Source organism: Phoxinus phoxinus (genome assembly GCF_949152265.1).
Source record: "Phoxinus phoxinus genome assembly, chromosome: 15".
NCBI lineage: Eukaryota > Metazoa > Chordata > Actinopteri > Cypriniformes > Leuciscidae > Phoxinus > Phoxinus phoxinus.
Window position 1 is genome coordinate 33,253,702 of NC_136890.1, and position 20,344 is coordinate 33,274,045.

Here is a 20,344-nt window from a genome sequence, read left to right on the forward strand (position 1 = left end):
TGTTACCTTAAATTATCCGTTTATCTCTGTAAAGCTGCTTTGAAACAACATTGTTAAAAGCGCTATATAAATGAAGATGACTTGACTTAAATCAAGATGCATTTGAGATGCAAAATGACTGAAGATATTAAAGGATTAGTTCACTTTCAAACATTTTTTTGCTGATAATTACTCACCCCGATGTCATCCAAGATGTCCATGTCTTTCTTTCTTCAGTCGAACGGAAATGTAGGTTTTTAAGGAAAACATTTCAGAATTTTTCTCCACAGAATGGACTTCAATAACCATCTATCCCAATGTTCAAAAGAAGTTTCAAATGTCCGTCTCAATGCAGCTTCAAAGTCTCGACATGATCCCAGTCAAGAAATAAGAGTATTATCTAGCGAAGCGATCGTTCATTTTCTAAAAAAAAAAAAAAAAAAAAAAAAAAAAAATCACGTTGGAAAGGTCATGTTTAAGTCATCTATACAAGTTATTTGTCTGTGTTCTCAAAAAAGTAGGGAAGGGCGAAAAACTCCATCTCATTTTCTCCTCCAATTTCAAAATCGTTCGACATCTTTGTTTTAATTTATTTTTATTTTTATTTATTTTTGGTGACCTTTCCAACTTGATGACGTAATACGCGGCGTGTTGCAGACCAGCACATTACCGATCGTTTCGCTAGATAAGACCCTTATTTCTCGACTGGGATCGTGTTGAGACTTTGAAGCTGGACATTTGAATCTTCTTTGAACATTTGAATGGTTGGTTGCCATTGAAGTCCATTATATGGAGAAAAATCCTGGAATGTTTTCCTCAAAAACCTAAATTTCTTTTCGACTGAAGAAAGAAAGACATGGACATCTTGGATGACATCGGGGTGAGTAAATTATCAACACATTTTTTTTTTAAAGTGAACTAATCCTTTAAATCTGAAAAATGTATCAAAATGAAGTAAGTTTGTGCTTAAAATGAGAGACATATCTGTCAATGGGGTCAGAAAAAAACACTTAATTCAAAGGGAACACATTGTTTTCAGCAGATGTTTTTTCATTTATCAGAAAACAAGACTTGTGTAATTTTCCATCTCAAGTAAATGTATCTTTAGATATTTGCACTGGAAATCAAGAAAAAAAGCTTTTTTTCAGATATTTCTATTTTTTTGGACTATTGTTATCTTACTCTTTGTTGTTCCAGAATTATTTGTTACTCATATCTGTGTACACTATCTGAACTCATGTGTGCAGATTAGCATCAAATGCTTTCACAATACAAATGCACTGTGCAATCTGTTTTCTATTACGTGTTCTATCAGATATTTGTGATGTTTTTCCATCTTTGTCAGACAAGCTGACTCCGTTACATGCATTAGCTGCTGGTATCAGCTCATTCTCGCTCTCTGTGGGGGGTATTTCATAATCCCACCATAATCATATAATTATCACGTCCATCACCCATAACCGAGATGAGGAAACAAACAGATGTTGCGTAATATAATAACAGCTCAGAGCGCTGTTCTCAGATCAGACCGGACACATTTAAAATGTCAGGAACACTTTACAATAAGGTTCATTAGTTAACATAATGTATCAACTAACATGAACAATGAGCAGTACATTTGTTACAGTATTTATTAATCTTTGTTAATGTTAGTTGTTCATTGTTAGTTCACAGTGCATTAATGTTAACAAACACAACTTTGATTTGAATAATGTGTTAGTATATGTAGAAATTAGCATTGTTTATTCAGGATGTACACTGCAAAAAATACTTTCTTAATTAGTATTTTTGTTTTGTTTCCAGTCCAAATATCTAAAAAATATTAAATCAAGAAGCATTTACTAGAGAAGTAAAATGACATAAGAAATTCTATTTTGTTTTAAGATAAAAAGAAAGTAATTTAAGTAATTTTTGCTTAAAACAAGCAAAATTATCTGCCAATGGGGTAAGAAAAAAATTCTGAATCGAATGGAAAACAAGAATTTTTTTCTTACCCAATTGGCAGATAATTCTGCTTGTTTTAAGCAAAAATTACTTAAATTACTTTCTTTTTATCTTAAAACAAAATAGAATTTCTTATGTCATTTTACTTCTCTAGTAAACGCTTCTTGGTTTAAGAATTTTTAGATATTTGGACTGGAAACAAAACAAAAATACTAATTAAGAAAGTATTTTTTGCAGTGTATGGGTGCAGAAGTAAATTCATCTTTCTAATTCAACATTTAATTTTTTTTGATCATCTATTGTAGGTCTCTATATGAGTTTAGACCATAGACTTTCTGTGAATTCATCTTTCTAATCCAACATTTGACATTTTTGATGATCTATATGGGTTTATGTGGATGTGTGTAATTGCGTGCGCGTCCTGCAGGGGGCGCTGCGCGAGACGCGCGTCAGTCACTGAGCGCGCGCGCGCGCACCTTCAGCACAGACGAACTTCAGCGATGCTGCTGACTGGACTCGCGACGCTCATTCGCTGCTTCTGAAAGTGCGCAGATTCGTGAGAAAGTTATTTTAAGCGGCTTCTTTTGTGTCAGAGCGAAACCCGAATACGTTTCCTGAGCCGCCGTGATGATGATAGCGATGGGAGCTCGTGTTTGTGCGGTGTTTGTGCTGGTAATGTGTGTGTCCGGAGTGTGTGAGGCGGGATGCGCGGACAGACCGACACCGAGATGCTGCCCGGGACGAAATAACGAGTGTGTGGAGAAGAGTGCGAGGAGGACCGTGTGTTACTGCGACACATACTGCAGGAGGAGCGGGGACTGTTGTGATGATTATCAATCCGTGTGTCACATCTCAGGTGAGTCCGTTAAACACCGTTAACATGAGCCGTTAAACACCGTCAATATGAGCCGTTAACCTGCTTCGCGTGGCGTGACGTCACGCCGCGGTGATCGACGTGCGCGAATTATAACTTTAGTTGGTTTATCTCAAGCAATATCTAGCAAAATTTTTAAATGAATCCCAAAACTGTTCTTTTTTATTTTAGTTTTAAAGCGGATTCAAATGACTGCTTTATAATAAATCTAATTATTTTCCTATGTAGATTTTTATTTTTCCAATTTGTTTGGTTTTCTTACACGAGATAAAACATTAACGTTATTTGATTACAATTTCATCTTCTCTTAACCCTAAAGCACTCAGAACATGTACAGTTTAGTTTGCTCGAACTACACACTTTTTACCTCAATTAATGTTTAAATATATTTTAATTTAAGTAATAACTTCTTTCTTTCTTTCTTTCTCGTTTTTTTACTGTCTAGTTCTTATTTTGTGTTGTGCTATGGTGATGGTAAAGTTTTTAAATGTTTTGCTTATTATTCTTTATATTTCTGTTATTCCTAATATGTATTGTTGTGTTCTAATTTAGTTGTTTCACACTGTAAACTGAATGTTCAAATAAAGCAAATAAAATAAAGACAAAATAAATTTTAACTTTTAAAAAATATATAATAATCTTGTAAAATAAACTATGACCCCCTTTGACATATTTACTGGAAACACCCCCTGAGATTTTGAGTTAATATTTAAATTATTCGCGTCTGTTAAAAGTCATGTGACATGCTATTTATTTTGTTTATTAGGTGTTTTTATTTACAAAAGTTTATTTATTTCAATTTATATTTTTATGATTTAATTAATTATTAGCTTTTCATAAAGTTTAGGGAAACCCTGCTGTAAAATAAAAAATAAAAAAATTAAGCTGAAAAATATTAAAGAATCCTCCATTTGACACATGCACTTTTTTTCCAAATATTCTGACTTATTTACAGAAGTGTCCAGTGTCCACTTCTGTATGCAAACAAAAACATTTTCACTTGTATTATGATTTACAGTGGGTCAATTTATCACACAAGGCATCATATGACTTCAGAAAATTGGGAATATATTGGTAATATAGTGCATTAATCACATTAATATGTGTTTTATGAACCGCTTAGATATTCTGCTAAACATCTCCTTCTGCATTTGACAGGACTAAAAACATGTTTTAAACAACATGAAGGTGAATAAATGACCACAAAATTTCAAATACTTTCATAATTTTTTTCAAAGCATGTTCTCAAATTTGGCTTTGAGAAGGATTGTGGTTGATGGAGCACTGACAGAAATCAGCGGCTCAGGAACAGCTGGTTTCTCCGAGTAAACGCTGTGACGTGATGAGTGAAGTATGTGTGTCGGTGAACCATCATTATCTGTCTGTCTCTCATCCACTCCAACAGAACTCAGAGACCGCTTCAAATACGCCGTGTGTATGTATGTAAACAGTGCATCCCATCAGCCCATGGCATTCGGCTCTATATAAGGCGAAGCGATGTAAAGACGAGCGGCTTTTATCTCTCTGTTGTGACTTTGTAGGAGGTCTTGAGCGGCGTGTTGGGCTTCTCAGGAGCTCAGAGTTGCTCAATCTTCTGTGTTTACGCTGTAAAACTGAGTCACTGAGACTTTAAAACATCGGAGCACGACGTCCAACAGGATTTGACCCAAAAACACTTCACTCACACACACACTTATAAATCTCTGAATGTTATTGCATTAGATAAGAACACTTCAGAGCGAGTGTGAATTTATTGAAAAGAAAAGAAAGATATTTCAAAATATTTCACAAAAAGAAGTTTGTTTTGAAAATAAGTAGCAGAGATGGATGTAATTCGTGAATGCTTTGGAATAAAGACCTAAGGTTGGTCTCTTTTTAAAGATTATTGATTATTAAGTGAAATCACTTCAAAAAATGATGGGAAAAAGTTATTAAAGTTTAATTTTACTGTAAAGTAAATGTACTGTACTAATAATTTTTACATTTTATGCAAAATATGTATTTAAAAAAATATTTTTTACTCTAAAATTGCTATAACATCAAAGCCATACATGTATGTCTGACCAAATTTGAAGTTGATATCACAAAAATTTAATTTCTAGGTGCTATTCCAAAAATAGCCATCGGGTGACGCCCACATTTCATTTAATTTGTTTCATGTGTTCAAATTAATAAATTTCTGTCATAATATCATTTCTACCTCAAAACAGTCGCAAATATAGAACTTTGAGTCTCAGACCTTTCCAACAATATGCGTTTTGTTAAGATTAGAAGCAATTTTTATTATAAAAATAAATAAATTCTAGTTTCATATAAAATTATATTATGAAACATGACAACACTCACTCACTCACTCACTCACTCACTCACTCACTCACTCACTCACTCACTCACTCACTCTCTCTCACACACACACACACACACACACACACACACACACACACACACACACTCACTCACTCACTCACTCACTCACTCACTCACTCACTCACTCACTCACTCACTCACTCACTCACTCACTCACACACACACACACACACACACACACACACACACACACACACACACACACACACACACATACACACACACACACACACAATCTCTCACATGCAGTACCTAATGCCTCCACTAGAATACATTTTCTTCCCATTCGTTTCGAACGAAACACAAACAAAATCTCACCGAGAGCTAATTTTTTGAGATATCAACTTGTTTAGATTTATAGCTTTGATTTTCTCACAGTTTTAGAGTAAAACATGTTTTGGAAAATATATATTTCCTATCAAAATTAAAAATAGTATTTTTATGCGTTTTTCATAATAATAAACTTAAACTTCTATAACTATAACTGTCAGTGTGTTTTTCTCTTCAGCAATAACCTAACCCTAACAAGTAGTAAATGGTTCCTAACTATTACATAATTATAATTTAGTACCAAAATGCATTTATATAAAATACAAATGATTAATAAAAAGCATTATTGAACTAATATAGTATGTTAATTTAATTGAAATTTGGTAATTTTAGACTGCCATGCGAAGGGCACCAGAGGGTTAAAGTACCGTCTCCATGTTAACGCAATGTCCGATTTCAAAACGGATTTCACAATATAATTTTTGAGTTTTTAAGCTTTCGAATGACACCTAATTTATGATTTAGATTACTAAAATATGGGAAAAAAGCAATAAAAAAGCATTAAGAGGTTCTGAAAATGCGCACACTTCATCCCTTGTTTCGTTTCAGAGAGCTCAAAGAAAGTCACTCATTATTCTTCTGATTCTCGGTCCAAGCCGGATGTTGTTGGCAGGTGTGCTGTTGTCTTTGTGATCGGTCATCGGCGTCGTCGCTGTGCGGATTGTTTTTATTATGAGTAATGTTGGACTGGACTGCAGGGATTCGGTCGGTTTTGGTTTCTACATGTCTCCAAATAACAGCTTGATCTGATTCATCCAGACATACACTCCCTTACTCATGATTACTGCCATGTGTGTGTGTGTTTCAGCAGCAGACTTGATATATATAGCTGAGGAAAACAAATATGCAAAATATTTTCTAAAAGAAAAACAGCTCTTTGAACCCTTAAGTGGATTTATATGTGTGTTTGGGTGTGTATGGGCTGGGTGATATTGCTAAACAATCATAACTTAGTATTATTATTATTATTTTTGTCAGAATTTCTTTCACATTTTTTCCACATTAGATATATCTTGATATTCTTGCATTTGCTCAGAAATGGCAATAATTTATATCAGTTTTATTTTCTATAAATAAGTTCAATATCAATCAACCACACAGCCATTGATGCCAAGATGATTCAAAATCTTTAATGTAAGAAATAAAACCGTAAAGTCTCATTAACAATAATCAAAGAATGTTTCTCACACTGATTTTGGACCAATGTAACAATGGAAACAAATGCACCAATATAATAATACAACAACACATAGTAAAAAAGAAGACATTTTTACCTACTAAAATATAATATGCTGTATTATAAAGTGTGTGTGTTTGAAAATTCATGAAGAAGGACGCAGAGGTGGACATAAACAAAGTACATTTACTTGAGTACTGTACTTAAGTACACTTTTTGAGTGTCTGTACTTTAATTGAGTATTATTTTTTCTGGAAACTTTAACTTCACTACATATGAAAGACAAATATCGTACTTTTTACTCCACTACATTTCTGTCAATTAAGGTCCTTGAGTAGAAAGTAGTAACGTCAGTCGGGATGATTTTGGTTGGAATTTATGAAAACCGGGTAGACGTCATAATTCACCTTTGGCTAAGCCCCGCCCCCCTTAGTTACTGTTGCTACCTCCGACAACTTCATCTGGGCTCTGGTTTGGTATCAACATGGCTTATGCTGTGACAGCTCTTCCTGCTGAAATTTTATCAAACTTTTATAAAGCAGCAAATAAAGTGTCCGATAGAAGTAGGCAGAAGGGGCTCAGTGTGCGTTTGAAGGCTTTATTCAAGACATACGGTGAAACGCAAGCAGCAACAAGGCATCCAAATACGTTACAGGCAAAAGCATAAGTTAACGGTCACAGTCAAAAAATGAACCACCTAATATCCTAATCGAGACGGAGGCTGTGACTAACAATATCAGGAGAAACACTGTTCATACAAAGCTGGGTAGGTCTCTATTCACTTCTATAATCGTTATTATTTACAAAGCAAACGGACTACGCGAGTATAAAGTTGTATGTATTAGCAGCGTTTGCTAGCATATCAACAATTAGGGCAGAGAACCGAAATCATAACCTAAACAGCATAAAACTGTCTAACTAGTAGCCTATAACTTCACACACAGTATGGTTAAAAGTAAATGTATCTTAGAGCAAAGGTGAGCTTGTTGATCCTTGAGGGGTTTCGCTGACTGAGGACGTCCACACAGTTTAATCCAAAGACGACACTTGTCAGTATTTAACTTCGGTTTTGGGAAGGGGAAAAAACGGACCCCCCCTCCAACCTCTCTGGGAAACGCGTATCTGTTTTACAAATGCCCCAGGCACAACGTTTAACCATATTTTTTATAAAACGACGACGTAATAGCCTGCCGAGACCAAAAATATGAGCCTCCTGCGTTGAAGTCAATGGAGCGCCATGAAAAAGTGTCGGACCCTCTGTGGGAGCTCGTTCTTGGCTGCGCTGTGATTGGTCAATCTACATTCTAGGGCGTGGCTTAGCCAAAGGCGAATTGACCGTTCGCAAAGACCCGCGCCCCTTAGTTACTGTCGCTATGTCCGACAAGCTACACCGCTCTCACACACACCATGTTCTCACGCAGTGAAAAACACAGGCACTGACAACACACTGACAGACAGGACAGACCAGGTTACTTTTCGGTTACGTTTGATATTAAACATATTAAACAAAGTCTCACCTTTCAAATTTGGTCATTTTTAAAAATAAATGTAAACAATAAATACCGTTTTGTGGCTCTTTAATGTGTGTGTCAGATCGCTGTAGAGCATCAATTAAAGCCGCTCGTGAACCGATCATCTCTTCCTTCTAGTTCATTTACAGCATCAAATAAACATGAATGAACAGAAGGAATGTTGTTTTAACCGCGGAGAGACGTCAGTACACTCCGCTTCTCAAGTTCAAATCCTCCAGTGTTAATCTACTAACTCTCCTGACTGCTGTGTCTGACAAAATGGCGGATGGCGAAGTATGATTGGTCAGATCACCTGTTAATCAAACTCCCTGCGAAGGGTCAATTGTGGACGTTATTGAGGACACTTATTCAATCCCACGACTGGAACTGTGTTCTAGAAATAAATGTGATATTGATATGAGGGTTGGCAGGCATAGATTCAGAGGCATATTAAGATACTGTAAGTGTTATACAGCAATGCAACAATAATAAAACAATGCATTGACATTTACTTTTATACTTGAGTACTTTTAAAAACGAGTTCTTCTGTGCTTTTACTTAAGTGAAAAATCGGTCTTTACAACTTTGACTTGTAACGGAGTAATATTTGACCAGTAGTATCTGTACTTTCACTCAAGTAAGAAAGTTGTGTACTTTGTCCACCTCAAGGACGTCACATCAGCCACATGGAGCGAACACACACACAGTTTTGAGACAGAACTAAAGAGGAAAAGCAGGAATGTAGGTATAAAGAAACCCATTTCTTCCCCTTTCTCTCTCTTGAGCCTGGAGCAGGTTTCATCTAATAAGCTGCACTTGATGTTCCCAGTAATTGTTCCCAGTCTTGGCTGTTATCTGACTTCAGATTCTGTAGTTCAAGGCTGTGGGTCATTTACGGCACAATGACTATGAAATGGAGGGTTTAGTTTTAGACAGGACCGGCTCACATTATATATTGTCTGACGGTAGTTTTATCTGAGGGTAGTGTTTCATAATGTCTAGCATTGATTATCACGTGTTTGCTGTCAACAATAGGAACCTTTATTTGAGTCCATCAAAAGCAAGAAAACAATGAAATGAGTTGGATTATCCAAGAATACATTAAACGTGTGAATTACATTGTGCAACCTCACTTTGCCAAGATAACAGCTCTGGATCCTCCTATAATCCGTAATAATCAGGTTGATGAACATATAGCGAGAGATCTGGGACCGTTCCTCCATACAGAATCTCTCCAGATCCTTCAGATTCAGAGGTTCATGCTTGTGGACTCTTGTCTTCAGCTCATCCCACAGGTTTTTGATGGGGTTTGGGTTGCTGTGTCCATGGCTAAACATTCATTCTCATTTGAGATGTGCTTTGGATCATTGCCATGCTGGAAGATCCAGCCACTGCCCAGTTTAAGCTTCCTGACCAGGTCCTAGTCAGGTGTTGATTTAGCCCATAGACTGTAAAAAAAGTCTAAACTGTTTCTCGTTCATCTTTAATATTATGCATTTTATGCACTAATTCCATTTATATTTAGACTTTTCCTTCCAAATGTTTGTTTGTTTGTAGCGGCAAGAAAACGGATTTGTTGTCTACAACATGGAGTAAAATACGTGAATGTCACTCACAAACATTACTAGGCAACCAGTAGCGGGAACGCCCACTAGCGACCTCACCGCCAGCCACTGGCGACATGTAGCGACAAAGTCTCTTGTAGTGTGAACGTATCTTAAGTGGAGACGGGGCTCATTTGCATATTCATAGAACCACGTATACTAAATGAGGCAAGGGTGTATAGAGTTACTTGAAGCTATTTAAGGCATGAATAATTTTTTTCTAGGAAAAAACTCTTAAAGGGGTCATGACATGTTTTTTTTTATTTTTTTTATTATGTTCCCTTAGGTGCAATTATAGTATTACTATAGTTTTTTTTACAAAAAACTTTTAAAATGTAGTGATTTATGACCTTTTCCCTGTTTCTCATCCTCTGATTCAAAGTCTGTTTTGGGGGTGTTTCCCCTTTAAGAGTTCGGTGTTAACGCCCACTGTTATGATTGGCTAACGTCAGTGCCTATGCATCAATTATTAACGCCCCCAGCCAGAACATTTGCGGATTCTGCGTATTTAAAAAGTAGTTTAAAGTTTTTAATACATTACTTACAGTTTGCGTCGTCGTTGTTGAGCCCAGAATAGTCGGCACGGACTTATCTTTGAGCAACAGTTTTCTGGCAAAGCCAGCATCATTTTGGGATTTGTTCTCAAAACAGTCATCCTTCAAATGTATAGAACAAACGCTTAAACTAACACTGCCGTGACTGAGACGTCCGCAAAAGATAAAGTGCATCCATTTTTCCCTGACGACTGGATCTTTCGCAGCGTATTCAAAGATGTTGTTTGTCCACAGCCAGGAACAGCGCATCTGCGGCATCGTCATTTCCCTGTACACAGACCCACTCGCTGTCCGTCGACTGAACACTTGTGAGGCGCGCAGCGCGCGGGCGCGACAACGATACGAAATGAGCGTAGTTGCCTTGCTCTTTAAGCGTAGTTGTCTTGTTCTGGAGGCGGTCATTATGCAAACGCTGGTACGTCACTTCGTACCGTGACGTCACTTCTTACCATGGACCCAGAACGAGCAGTATTTAGAGCTTGATTAAATAAATGATTCGTTTATAATGGGGAGGACGTCTTAAGCTATGAAACTTGCAGGACGTTTTAATGGTACAAAGACCTCTTATATACCAAAATATCAAGGCAAATTTGGTTTCTCATCTCATGACCCCTTTAAATATGTCATTTTGGTGATCAAAGATGAGTTTTAAGGGATACAATTATTGACCACAGGGGGACTTTAAGGTTAGATTTATGTACATTTTTTGAATGAAAGACTAAGAGGAGAAATTGCAAATCAGGATAAAAAGGTTCCTTTATATAAGATTTTGGACATACTATATTCAGGCTTCTTCTTTATAATGCAATCAATAATTTCCTGCCAAAACCCCAGTCGTCTATCAGACTGTGGCGCCACTGGACACATGGCTATAGATGTTAACCGTGATAAATGCATTAATGCATGTGATTCATTAATTCATTAATGCATCTAATGGATGGAAGCAGATGTGCCTGAAGTACAACTAAAACTTATGATTCTATCAAAAAAACAAGTTACAAGTAAGAAAACACTCTTAAGCGATTTGTTGTTGAAGATTGAGGGAAGTTTGTTCACTTAACTCTTTTTTTTTTTTTCAATAATAGTGTTGTATTATTATAGTAATAGGCCATGAGAGGCTTTAAGTTACTGTTATTTTAATGTGATTAAGAGGTTTTTAGGCAGTCTGTCACATCATACACCTCAAGAGACGTTCAGTCCTCAGTATTATTATTAAGGTTTCACGGTTTGCATATGAGATCAGTTTTGAACACTGATTTTACTCTGATGGATGGTGAAAGATGTGGTTTATACGACTCTGTCTTTGCTGTGAGGTTAGTGTGTTGACATGAGTCTGTTTGATGTGTCTCAGGACAGAGTTTTGTGTCTCTGTGACAGATTCCTGAAGCGGAGGAATGCTGAGGAATATCTGCCGTGGGTTTGGTGGCCCTCGTAAACACCCGAGTGCTGTGAGAGAATAGTGTGTATGCGTGTGACGTCACCGTCGGCCGGAGTGACTGCGGTCACACACACTGAGTGGCAGCATTAGTTTTCAGCGTGAATGCCGTGAAAAACACATTTAAAACGGGAAAGAGCTTTGAGATTGACTGTACAACTAGATTTGACAAGAAATCTGAGGTATATTTTTACAGAGTGCGAAAGCTACAGAACAGAGAAGCAAATGGATCGCTGCGATTCACAGAAACCACTGGATCCAGGCAGAGAAAGGTGGATTTGCAGTCATCATTTTGTGTCAATTTGCTAAATTAGGGGTAAAATCATCCCCTATATAGTATTGACACATCAATTAAATATTTACAGTATATTCTGGATGTTTTTAAAGAGGTGGTAAAATGCCATTTTCACAAGATGTAAAATAAGTCTCTGATGTCCCCAGAGTGTGTGTGTGAAGTTTTAGCACAACATACCCCACAGATATTTTTATATAGCATGTTAAAGTTTTCACTTTTTGAGGGTTTGCAAAAACGCACCGTTTTGTGCCTGGCCCTTTAAATGCGAATGAGCTGCTGCAGAGGGCGGGGTTTCAAGAGCGTGTGTGTTAGCAGCGACGATTACCTCACGCAGACACTAAAATGACAGAAACTGTTCTGTCTTCAATGTTAAAACGGAGTCAGACAAAGATGGAGAGACTCAAGAAGAAGTGACAACATGTAGAAGCAACAGGACGTCTCTGATTGGTTAGTTGATGAATTTATGTCGCTGATGTGGAGTTAACTATCTTCAATTAGCATATTCTGTCATGGTAATCTATAAACCGCTCGTATACGAACTGTTGTGAGACGCACACAGAGTGACTTTCGATTGCATGTGAAAAGACGGATGCTTAAGTTTGAGCTGAAATGTGCTCGACTACAACAACTCTTCCTCTTCTCAACATGGACTGCGTGTTCCCGGGGGCGGGGCTTATGTACATTTTAGGCTTGCTGATGTCACTAAACCCGTTTAGTGGTGTAGTTCCTACCAGAGCCATAGAGAGAAAGAGTTGCGACACTCTTTGATGTCGCCGCTATGGCTGTCACGTGGTTCATGTACGCCCTAATAGTTCCAAAACATACGCTGGCTGTCATGTTATTCTATGGGACAGACAGCAGCGATTGCATTATTGAACGGTAAATATAAAATAAAACACATACCCAAGTACTTTTTCAGCTGTTATTGCATTTTGTTAATATCAGTTTTGCATTTGGAGGGGCAACGAGGTACTGTATATTATTGGAGGGAAAAGCTTAGTGTTCATGGTCGCATGGGTAGTAGCACTGGCTTTAGCGGCTCTAACTTAACTTTTCCATATCATTCATCTGATGATGGACGTCTCATGATATTTATTTTAGCACAACTGGGCTGTATTAGGCTATTGATTCCCGTGATTTTGCTTATAAATTCCGATTCAGCCATTAGCCTAACGTTACCTTCGTGATCACGCAGAGGTCTGCCGTGGCGGTCCGTTCAGAATTCGCATGGCTGATACAAATGAAGGTTTTCAAATAAAATATTTTTTATTAAACAATGACAGACAACAAAAATGTGTGCTTGTGTTAACAAGAAAAACAAAAACCAGGGGCAGGTGATCCATGAAACAGACAGGATTGGTGATGGCCATAACAATCCTAGAGGTCCAGCATTGTTCTCACACGCCGCTTCACTCAAGACAATAAATGAAAAGTTAGTATATCCCAAAAAATCAATTAAATAAAAGTTGCTATAAAGGTGGTAGCGATGAATTACCGAACTAATCAGATATGCTACCTTCACAGCTGGCGAAGTCACGCTGGCAATGCTAGAAAATTGGTTGAAATAACCAAGATAAAATATAAATAATTACGCTGTGCATATACAAATGAAGACCAGTATAAGCATCGCAAAGGGCCTCTGAAACAATATAGACAGTTGACAATTCAAAAGAGGTCGATATTTCAGCAAGTTACCTCTGGAACAACTCGACGCGCTGCAATGTAAGTGAATGGGGTTCAACGCTCAAATGACAGTGTTTGGAACTAATCCGATCTCCACATCCCGGAAGTAGGCGGTTAAAAGCGCCGCCATTTTTTACAACGGAGGTCTATGGGAGTGTCGCAACTCTTTCTCTCTATGGCTCTGGTTCCTACCAGCCGTTTGTTGTAGTCCTTTTCTTTAAAAGCAAATATCTCCCTTTGCTTTGAACTTTGAGCGTTGTAACTTTGCAGATGTTGTTTATGATCAAACAGCAACATTACACACTAACTACAGCTAGAAAAGTCAAATCATACTTTACCACCCCTTTAAATAAACACTGACAAAAAAACTATATGTTTAGTTTTAGGGCTGGGCGATATGATGATATATATATATGACATTGATATGTGTGATCACATGGATTTAGACCTATTTATATAAAGCGTTCACAGGCAAATTTGCTTTATGTATTTCCCCGGCGTTGAAATCAGCCTCATATAAATGTCAGGAAACATGATTCCTGGCGGCATGTCAATATCCATGGATCACTGGATCTCTGTTAAGTTGTAAGGAACTTTATATCGAGTCCAACCTTTAGTTGAAACTGATAATCCCCGATAAACAGTTTCTTCTATTAAATCCAGTCACGCTGCAGCTCTTCTGCCACTCAGTCCTACGTGGATATCTGGATATCTGCCCTTTACACTTTTTATTTCACGGGTGTGTGTGTGTCATCTTGAGGAAAAACACATGTTCCTCCTCTGGCTCTTCTCCACATCATCTCCTGACGAGTCTATCGTTAATGAAGACCGTGAATGCGTGCGCTGGTGTGTTGCTTTGGCTCTTCACAGACTGTATGCAATGAATGCAATTGTGCAGATTCCTACTGGCAGCTTTGCTTAAACATTTGTGTGTGGCAATCAAATATTTGAGAGATTTCTGTAATATTTTCCTCCACATTTTAGGCCGAAATATGGATTCATTCATGATTATTTTAGTTCATTGATGAATCTGATTCTTTTAGACCGATTCCTTAAAAGGTTCTTGAAAAACAGTTATTTTCAATAGCTTTTAACCAGGTATAACTTATCTACTGTATTGTTTATTGTCTTTCTATTTTGTCTGACTTTACGTGTATTATACAACACGTTGGGTCAACCAGGAGTTGTGTTAAAGGTGCTTTATAAATAAAAGAAAGAACAAAAAAATATTTTGTTCAGGAATCACTCATCATTTTGCATTGGGATTGTTAATTGCTGACACTTTACAATAATGTCTCATTAACTAGAGCATTAATTAACAATGAATGGGCAATATACAGTACATTTGTTACAGTATTTATTCATCTCTGTTAACGCTAGTTAAAATACAACTGTTTATTGATAGTTAATTTTAGATCAGGTCCATTAAATAATATTAAAGTCCCCCTGCAGTCAATAATTTTATCCCTTAAAACAAATCTTTGATCACACGTTGATCTGATTGGTTACAAGGTAGTTTGTGACGTCAGAAACACCCGCGATTTCAAACCGTGTTTTTGTTTTTGTCTTTGGTTCACTGCAGTTTTAAGCAGAAAATACTCAGCAATGCTGTCGACTTATTAATTTACACATGGTTTGTCTTAAAGCGTATTAAAAACACCACATAGACACATAAACTACATTAAAAGCTGGATTTTCACCACTAAGGGACTGTAACAGATACAACTTTTGCTTGTAATACTGTATCAGTGAATGTTGAAATTAATGCATTAGAAGTATGTTAGTTCATAAACTAATAATTTTGTTTTTTAATGTATAATTATTTTTAAAAGTATAGTTATAGTTACATATGTAATTAAATAAATATTTAAAGTTCGGCTCATGAGGTGCCTAAAGATTCCCATCCATATTTTACAATGATTTATTGGTTGTGTTTGTTGAATAATATAAAAGATAAAGAGCTTAAAAAAGAATCGCATATTAAATCGCAATCGCAATATTGGTAAAAATAATCGCAATTAGATTATTTTCCAAAATCGTTCAGCCCTAAATACTGTATCAGTGAATGTTGAAATTAATGCATTAGAAGTATGTTAGTTCATAAACTAATCACTAATGTTAACAAATGGTACCTTGTTGTAAAGTGTTACTGGAAACACATGGAGTGACTGAAGAACGCAGGTTTTCAAGACCCGTTAATGGACACGAATGTAATGAAAATCATTTGATTTCAGTATTTAAAAAAAAACCAGAACTGTGTCTGAACACTTCAACATTCTGATTTACATATTCATATCAAAGAATCGTAGGTAAGCGCATCACCTGATCAGGACACTCGTGTCGTGACCTTTGGTGACCCCAGAGAGTGTGAGCGAGATTAAGTTTTCCTTGCAACGCCAAGGTCATGGGTTCGATTCCCAGGGAAAGCAAGAACTATAAGAATGTAAATGTGTACCTTGAAATGCAATGTAAGTCGCTTTGGATAAAAGCGTCTGCCAAAGATGCATAAATGTAAAATATGTCGGCCCTCAGGACCACTAGTGACGGTCGGAGCGAGGGGAGGCTTCTGGGAACAGGGTACGAGGCATAACTGCAGAACTAATGCAGGGGAATGTGGGGAATTTGACAGGGCCTTTGTATGGAGGTGTGTGTTTGTGAGTGTGTTTGCGTTCATTGTGTTGAGATGTGTCACTCTGGTGCGGAAGAACAGAAGAATGAGAACGAACCAACCGTGAGGTCAGAACGACGTGAATGAAATAAAGCAGTGATTCCCAATGAGGGATTCGTATATGTTCATGGATCCGCATGACTTTTGCGTTGTCAAACCTGTAGCGCTTACAAGTAGAGTTACTTTCCTCTGTAAAAAAAAAAGATGAATGTCCCATCTAGATTTAGCAAGTAAATCATCACAATAATGGCCACTTTAAAAATATTAAACGACAATGCTAAATAATGACCAGTGAGAACTTAAATATCAGATCTATATAATTATACAGATAAAGTCCCCCTGTAGTCAATCATTGTATCCCTTAAAGCTACACTGTGTCATTTTTTAAGTTGATTCTTTGCAAAAAACACTTTCAAAATTATATGTACTCATTAATGTATAATTACTTCCACCAACTAATCAAGTATTCTCGTAAGTGTGAATCTGCCATTTATAATACATAGAAGCGAGTCGCTCGAATGGTGGAAGCCATGTTGCGCCTCCATCTTGAAAATACATTAGCCAAAGAGGGACATATCTGGAAATTCAAGCTTTCGCGTTTTTACTAGAAAGTAATATTCAGTTGGTAGTCATATACAGTTTCACAGCTAGATGGGAGTAATTCCTACACAGCGTAGCTTTAAAACTCATCTTTGAACACCAAAATTACATATTTAAACGTTTTAAAATGGCTTGAATGTAACTCGACACCCTTGCCTCATTTAGTATACGTGGTTCTATGAATATGCAAATTAGCCCCGCCTCCACTCATGATTTTCTTTCTCTTGGGTAACATCAAAGAAGAAATTTGGAAGAATATTTGTAACCAAAGAGCTTCGGTTCCCATTGACTTATGGGCAAAACTATAATGGAAGTCAATAGGAACCGAGCCTGTTCGGTTACAAATATTCTTCCAAATTTCTTCTTTTATGTTTCGCAAAAGAAAGAAAATTATGACAGAAAGTTCATTTTCGGGTGGACTTTACTTTTAAATTGCTATACAGATGTTATATGGTTTACATAAGTCTGTAGGGCTGGGAGAGTCGTGCTTTGGATTTCTGTTATGAAACTCTGTTTTTCTTTAAATCCATTTATACACCAGTAGTGGAAACCCCAGAATTTACTGCTCTGAGGGTCAAACGGGCCTGTAAACAGCAATAAAAACTAGATTTACAGAGTTTTTAAGAATCTAGAGTGCAGATCATCAAACAAACAAATTCATTGGTTTTATCATTGTTTGTTTTATATAATATTAGTGCAGTATTTTGTACATCAGTATTTCTGTGTGGTTTACAGCTGCAGTCGGCATGTGCTCTACATTTGTGAGAACGGTATGTGTGTGTGTGTGTGTGCTGTACATGCGTGTGCGTGCATGTGCACTACAACACCTGATTGCATGTGTTTTCGTGTGGTTGGCATGTTCTGGTGGATAACATGAGCATATGTTACAGAGTTCATCCTAAAGACTTGCTCTAAAACTGCTTTTTGGGAACATATAGTATCCAGTGTTGAATGTATTATTCAGTCTAATCACAGCACTCCATTAGCGTCTTATTTTATCTGGATTAATGGTACACTGTAGGAAAAAAAATTCACATTAAGAAAAGTATATTTCACAAATAAATAAAATGGCAAGTTACACTTTGAATTAAACAGAACATTTCGAAGCGTTAAAGACTTGACAGTATTTTCTTGCAATAATCTGCAACTTAGGGGAAAAAATATTTCTACATAGCAACATTTTTTTAAGCTTTATTACGCAAAACGCAATCTTTCTGAATAAACATAAAACCAACGCACTTATTTTGTGATATTTCCTCAGGTAGACTCTCATGCTGAATTCGGTGCCGCATACTAGCTTACTGCTCTTACTACTTTTACCATATCTTTCTATGGCAGGAATAGTAAGGGTTGCGGATTTGGTCATTTGGTCCGGACCTAGGGCGAAAAATAATACTTTGTAGCATTTTTTAGGCGTTTTGGTTCCTTTTCACACCACACTGATTGCTCTGTTGATGAGTTAATGAAACGAATCAAAATACAGTCACGTGACAACATCTACATCACTCGTTGGCCAGATGTGTCTTGAACGTATTTCCATAACTGCACTTCGATTGGTCAGAATTAACATGCGGGGAAATTCCAACAGAACTCTTGGAAGTAAACAAAGAGGAGACAACACGCCGCTTTTTACTATGGACAGACGACTGATTGTATCTCTGGTCATAGTTTATTATATAGTTTGTCTACACCACTTTAGGCAAACAATAACATGACAATGAAGCGAGGATGCGGCCTGAAAATAATGTTTTAATGCACTGCACGCAAGTCACTACAGGAGGAGACGTGCATTAATGTTGCTAAACAGTGGCATAATGCACAGCGCCGCTGACTACGGCAGCTGGTTTAGTCCAAAAATGTTGGACTAAACCACAAAGTTCTTTGGCAGTTGGGTCTGTTCGAGGTCGGATCACGTTCTCACCACAAACGAACCGCTCCAGAGTTCGTTTGAAAGCTTGTTTTGTCCACTTTTGGTGCGCACCCGAGTGTGATTGCTGCATTCACATCTGCCCAAACCATCCGCACCAATGAGGACAACGAACTCTAGTGTGATTCAACCCAACTAATGAGGCAGGTGTGAAAGGACCCTAAGAGTAGTATGCGGTTCTGAATTCAAGGATTAGTTCACGTTCAAATAAAAATGTCCTGATAATTTACTCTTCCTCGTGTCATCCAAGATGTTCATGTCTTTCTTTCTTCAGTCGAAAAGAAATGAAGGTTTTTGAGGAAAACATTCCAGGATTTTTCTCCATATAATGGACTTCAATGGCAACCAACAGTTTGAAGGTCTTTGACCTTTCCAACGTGATGACGTAATGCGTGGCACATCTCAGAGATGGTATAAGACGGGCATTTGTGGTTAAAAAGTATATAATTTTTATTTATTTTTAGAAAATGACAGATTGTTTGGCTAGATAAGACTCGTATTACTCGGCTGGGATCGTGTCGAGACTTTGAAGCTGCATTGAGACGGACATTTGAACCTTCAAACCGTTGGTTGCCATTGAAGTCCATTATATGGAGAAAAATCCTGGAATGTTTTCCTCAAAAACCTTAATTTCTTTTCGACTGAATAAAGAAAGACATGGACATCTCAGATGACATGAGGGTGAGTAAATTATCAGGACATTTTTATTTGAAAGTGAACTACTCCTTTAACTTCTCCTAGTTGGTGAAAATGTGCGTTAAGAGCTTTAGTTTATTCAAAATGTATAGTAGTAATAATGAGTGAACCTTAAACCTAAATGTTTATTCATTCTCCTCAATACAGGACCACAAGCACTGCAGCCACTTTAGGGATGTGCCACAGAAATCATTTTCAACCTTGTGAAGCGGCCGGGGATCTTGTGTTCCTCTGAACCCCACATGAGAGAGCAGCTGTGTGACTGAGATCTAGACTCGACGTCACTTGCTTTCTTCTCTGTTTGTGTGTAGTATGAGGTCGTGTGTGATGTCACTGCACACAGCTGCTCACTGATGTACGGTTACAAACTCTAACGCGAGCCGGTATACATTAAATGTATAGTTGCAATAAAAAATCATGGTTGCAAAAAATAAAAGAAAAAATTGTTCTGATTTGTTCTGAATCAGAACAAAAACAGTAACAAGGCCCCACAACTTCCAATAGGAAAAATCAACTGCAGTAGCTACCGTTCAACCTGAAGAGGGCAGCACTCAGACGTTTTTACACCATATATTGTTGAATTAAAACACTTTACACCCAAATGTCAAAAAAATTACTTGAATCAATGAACAGCATTAATAAAGCCCCAGTCTTACAGATCATTAACTAAAAAAAGTAGTTTTAGGGTTTAGTTACCCTT

At 37.2% G+C, this 20,344-nt stretch overlaps 1 protein-coding gene across 2 annotated transcripts in view; it reads left to right on the plus strand.

Moving 5' to 3' along the window:
* Window positions 1-2,344: 2,344 nt before the first annotated feature.
* LOC307011176 (somatomedin-B and thrombospondin type-1 domain-containing protein) overlaps window positions 2,345-20,344 on the plus strand; it is a 29,220-nt gene continuing 11,220 nt past the window's right edge. For both annotated transcript variants that reach the window (XM_079636570.1, XM_079636571.1), the window contains exon 1: window positions 2,345-2,779. In XM_079636570.1, coding sequence (XP_079492696.1) covers window positions 2,551-2,779 — 229 coding nt within the window. In that variant the 5' untranslated portion in view covers window positions 2,345-2,550. The remainder of the gene's footprint in view (window positions 2,780-20,344) is intronic.